Genomic DNA, 5,111 nt, shown 5'->3' with positions numbered 1-5,111 from the left:
TCCCTGGCAACAGATCAGGGCTCACCGCCTTGGCGTACAATGCCTCACTGACCCCGACTGCCGTCGTGCAGTGACCGCACTTGTACCCACCATAACCGGAATGGGAGACCACGTCTCAGGTCGCGTGAGGGGTAAAGTCTGCGGGCAGGTTCACTCAGGTACTAGGCTTACCGATTTACCATATTTCTCGGCATATGTTTAGTACGTTCAAACGCTTGACACACGGTACCACACCTTAATCCTTATTCCAATTTTCGTCTCGTAGACAATGCATCCCCATGGACCATTGTCAACAGACCATCATCATTCCGATATAAAATGGATACAATCAATTCCTGACCTCGCGCGAGTGCTAGAAAAATCACTCGACTTCTACCGAGATCCCTAATTAGTAAAGCAGCTACTCGAACTAGCATACTAGTATCCATCTCAAAAGGAATCCTGAGTTCATGCAACTAGGGCTTCAGTCAACTCCTACACTTAAGTGCACAGTACAAGCCTACAAATATTAAGTGCAGTAAAATAGCATATATAACGGTTATGCATAAAACCGGGGCTTGCCTTTAATTTAGCATTTAGATAGTGTTTGCTGGGGTGGGTACTCGCTTGGCGAGCATCCAATGGTTAAGTCCATCCTTCCTTGTGTCGTCCACTGACTGCACCTTGTGGGTGGCACCACAGCACTTGCACGATCATCCTCTCTCGGTCCTAAATGAGATGCAAGATGCATATGTATGAATATGATGAAATGTATCACAAGACATTCAAATACAGGGTAGCGAACTAACAGTAAATTGTAAGACATCATAAACAACCATACGCTAGCATTAGTTATCTACATGTTATCGGCGTTCAATACTAACATCCTTAAAAGACGACAAATATTTCTTATATTTACCCAACACAAACACGATATCACGAGCACAAACATTTACCACGTTCACTTAACTATCCATTAGTTACCTAACCTTATATTAGTTAAGTCTATAAGTTTGTCACGGCTTTTCCTTAGTTCTTCTAGTGATCACACAAAACCATCCCAAGCACCAATTCAACAGAGGAGGAATTCCTATCCACAACCAACTACAGCAAGCAAGTACATTAATCATGGAACACATGTTAACCTAAGTTTAGCCATCACAAGTCTATGTCCGCTAAGTGCTAACTACGCATTTTTAGCCAAAATGGTGAACTAAACATTCATTTGAGCACGTGCAGATTTTTAGGACAGCAGCACAGCAGTCACTCGTTTTAATCATAACTCTTCAAATATTAATCCAAAAATAGCAAACTAGGACTTTCTGGAAAGCTTAAAAAGGGCTCTACAACTTTGGTATTGTCATCACAACATGATTCAACACTTAGCAAAGTCGAATTGTGCAAACACAGCAGCTCTGCCCAGATTTGGACAGATTCAGACTTGTGACTTTAAAAATTCACAACTAAAGATTCAGACATCCAAACAAAGTGATCCTGGACTTTCTGTAAAGCTAATTAAATGTTCTACAAATTACTTATAAACATCCCAAGGTGATTCAATATTTAACTAAGGATAAATATCACTAAAGACTTTGCTGCCCAGAACTGGACAGATTCAGTCTTCATATTTGAAACATTCATAACTTAAGCTTCAGACCACCAAAAAGAGTGATCTAAGACTTTTTGGAAAGCTCAGCAAAAGCACTACATAACTTTTATAATCACTAAGAAGTGATTCAATGTTTAACTAAATCAAACAACACAGTTTTCGAAATCTGTTCTGACGGTGGACAGAACACAACAAGCAGTTTGTAAAATTCATAACTCTTAAACTATCAGGCCTGTGGTTATGAAATTTTAACACAAGCAAGATCCTAAAAGCATCTACAACTTTCTTATAGCGAACATGAACAGATTGCAATATTAAATTGAGCAAACAATGCAGTTTCTGAAATCTGTACAGAATTTGGACAGATTCAGTTACTGAATTTGTAAACAGCATAACTCCTAAACTGTCAGACCTATGGCTGTAAAATTATAACACAAGTAAGATAATAGAGTTATCTATAACTTTCTTGTGGCCACTAATAACTTATTTCAACATTAACTTAAGCAACCATTGCAATCTCTGAAATCTGTTCAGAAATTGGACAGATTCAGTTACTGAACTTGTGAAAAGTATAGCTTCTAAACAATCAATTCTTAGGTCATGCATTTTTAGGACAAGCTAGATACACAAGTGAACTACAACTTTTATATAGCACATATCTACAGAAAACATACTTTAGTTCATCAAACATACAGCACACCGAAAACAGTACGTGCAGCCCAAAACAGCAATCAACACATTTCAGCTTCTATACAATTCAAGAATTGCCGCGTTCTAGAGACTTGAATTATTATAACACTTTGACATTTGTTAGAGTTAAAATAACCAAGTGAGACTAACAAGTGAACTTACAAATTTTTATCCGTGTCATTATGAGCACTAGAAGTACTATATTTAATTAACAACGCATTCTCCCCGATAATCGATATCGAAGTGTTGTTCACACAATAATTTGTATTTTAACTTAGACCTCACATGAGCACTAATACTTTTTACCCGCGACCATAACCATATACATTTAGACCACAACAAGTAATTTACCGTGATTACGAGCTAAACCAAGTCATCTAACAAGTCGACTAACTAGAGCAACGACACAACCCGCTATCAGCATACACGTCGGCTTGCCTATTATGATCGCAGACTGAGACACAACATACACTTCAACATTTCTGCAATCATACATATTTATCATATGAACAGAGCATTTTAATAATGATCCCAAAACAACTAACTCCATTACACTATATGCAAAACATAATTTAACGAACACCAATTTCGCATCGACTTGACTCGACTTATAAACATAGAGGAATTGATGACTACCTTGGCATGTCACCACCCCTCCATTTAAGCCGAGATAAATTCTATTATCGACTAAGAGTTCTAAGTATTAAACACATTATTACTTTCACGCACAATTAAGCCTCAACTTAACACCATTTTTGGGTAACTTGATCGACTCACTACGCATGTTCTTTGCCCATCAAAATTTATCGCACCACAGGAATCATCCCACTTGCTAATGACATCAACAAGACCTACTTATCTATTATTCACAACTCGAACACAGTTACGCGCCGCATTCTAGTTTCCAACATAATCCTTACATAACTCGTAACCCAACTACCCACTAACGATAAATCACTCACGACAACTACACAACAACTGGTTAATTTATTTGGACACCGCCTGCCTAGCGTACCACTAGTACCCCACATTTTGATTCAAGCTTAATAATACATCCTTTATTCGATTATACAACAGTAACCTAAGCGTCGTGTTACCCAATGTGTACATCTTTTCTCGTTGCGAGTGTAACCATATCACGGCATACACCCGCACACCTCAAACAATTATCTCACGCCACCACTACTATATCACACCACGGCACACACACACCTACGTGCACTAATTAAATCCTCGCATCCCATGTATTTCCAATTTACTCATCACGTTAGACAACACAACATGTTTTCTTACCTAACCGTGAAGGCAACCTTGCTACGACATATAACCAAAACATTTTTATACCCACACACATTCCAACACCAATGTACACCACATCGACCAAAATATACTTATACAAACTACAAATCGCACACATCAACAACCGCTTGTTCTTTAACCGCAAATGTGATCCTACTAACGTGTATAGCCGAAACATATTACACACTTCCACATATATACATGCATTGCCCAACATCAACCAAAGCACATGTATTATTATAAATCAATCAACCTGAACGGGATCGGAGTTGAGTTGTGCAAGCACGTGGTTCACCCGACCGGTCTTGTATCGAACACGCGTGCGCGACGAATGGCAATTGACGGCTAGCTGTGATTAGACACACACAACCGTTCAACAGTTTTACCGAGCCCAAAAATAAAAATACAATAGCAGCAAGGGCAGCGGGGGTTTCTCACCACGGGTTTCGACGGCATCGCGGATGGGGCTGCGCAGATCCGGCGACGTGAGACGCGTAGACGGTCGATCTGCGCAGATCGACGACGCGGCATGGGCTGTCCCCCAAACACCAACGCGACGGCGTGGGTCGAGACTGCGCAGATCGAGTGAAGCACGCGATGCGGAGGGGATCCGGGGCTGCTGTTTTTGGACCGGCATCGCCGCGTAGAGAACTTGGATGCCATGGCTGCTGTCCAAGCAGGGGCTCCCTGCTGCCGCACTAGGGAAAAGGAGGAAGGGGGCGAGCTCACGTGCTGCTGCATTGGAGAGGGAGGGAGCTCCCTGCGCTGGGCGCCATGGGCGACGACAGCTCACCCGCTCGAACTGGGGGGTCGGTCCGGCCAGAGGAGAGCAGGGGCGAGGGGAGGGGGAGCTGCTGCTCGGCCACACCATGGGAGAGCTTCAGCTCGCCAAGACAGAAGGGGCAGAGAGCACGCAGGGAGGTGGAGGCGCCATGGGGAGGAGGCGAGCAGAGCTGCTTGCTGCAGCCGTGGGAAGAAAGTCTCCCTGCTGCCGAATGCCGTGAAGAAGGGGACTCGGCTGAAGCAGGCCTGCGCAAGGGAGGAGCAGGGAGGAAGGGCGCTGTCCCTGCTACATGGGTGCCTAGCGCCATGGCAAGAAGGAGCTGAGCTCCCTGCTGGTCGCCGTGCAGAACCAGAGGAAGGACGGCATGGGCTGCTGCTGTCTGGGAGAAGAAGACAGGGAGAAAAAGAAAGTGACGGCTAGGGGTGGGAGTGCAAAAACAGCCAAGGGCAAGGGAGAGGATCCGTATTTATAGAGAAATCCTAGGGTTAGGGTTTCAATTGGGCCAAATGGGCTTGGCCCAAAATCCAAAACCGGCTTCACGAATTATTTTCTGGAATAACAAAATGCTCCCACGGATTTCGTCCGTACGCAAAACAGAGTGAACTAGAGTTTGGATGAACGGTCGATTGCGCGATTAACTTGGCCGAGAGTCTGATTTGAATTCGCTCGGAAATAACTCCTCGCGCATGATTTGAAATTAAATTGTCTCGGGATACGATCGGCTTTCGGATTTTTATTCGAAGAAGGTGA

At 43.2% G+C, this 5,111-nt stretch overlaps 1 protein-coding gene across 1 annotated transcript; it reads right to left on the bottom strand.

Annotated features, from left to right (window-relative positions):
• Window positions 1–567: 567 nt before the first annotated feature.
• On the bottom strand, window positions 568–4,775 carry LOC111589286 (uncharacterized). Its single transcript, XM_023300083.1, has 3 exons — window positions 4,016–4,775; window positions 3,831–3,926; window positions 568–708 (listed from the first exon to the last, which is right to left on the bottom strand). The coding sequence occupies exons 1-3, from the start codon at window positions 4,316–4,318 to the stop codon at window positions 625–627; spliced, it is 483 nt and encodes a 160-aa protein (XP_023155851.1). The 5' UTR covers window positions 4,319–4,775; the 3' UTR covers window positions 568–624.
• Between the last annotated feature and the right edge of the window lie 336 nt (window positions 4,776–5,111).

This window comes from Zea mays, chromosome 5, assembly GCF_902167145.1.
Source record: "Zea mays cultivar B73 chromosome 5, Zm-B73-REFERENCE-NAM-5.0, whole genome shotgun sequence".
Classification (NCBI taxonomy): Eukaryota; Viridiplantae; Streptophyta; class Magnoliopsida; order Poales; family Poaceae; genus Zea; species Zea mays.
The sequence above is the reverse complement of the archived record's forward strand: the minus strand, read 5'-3'. Positions and strand labels throughout refer to the sequence as shown.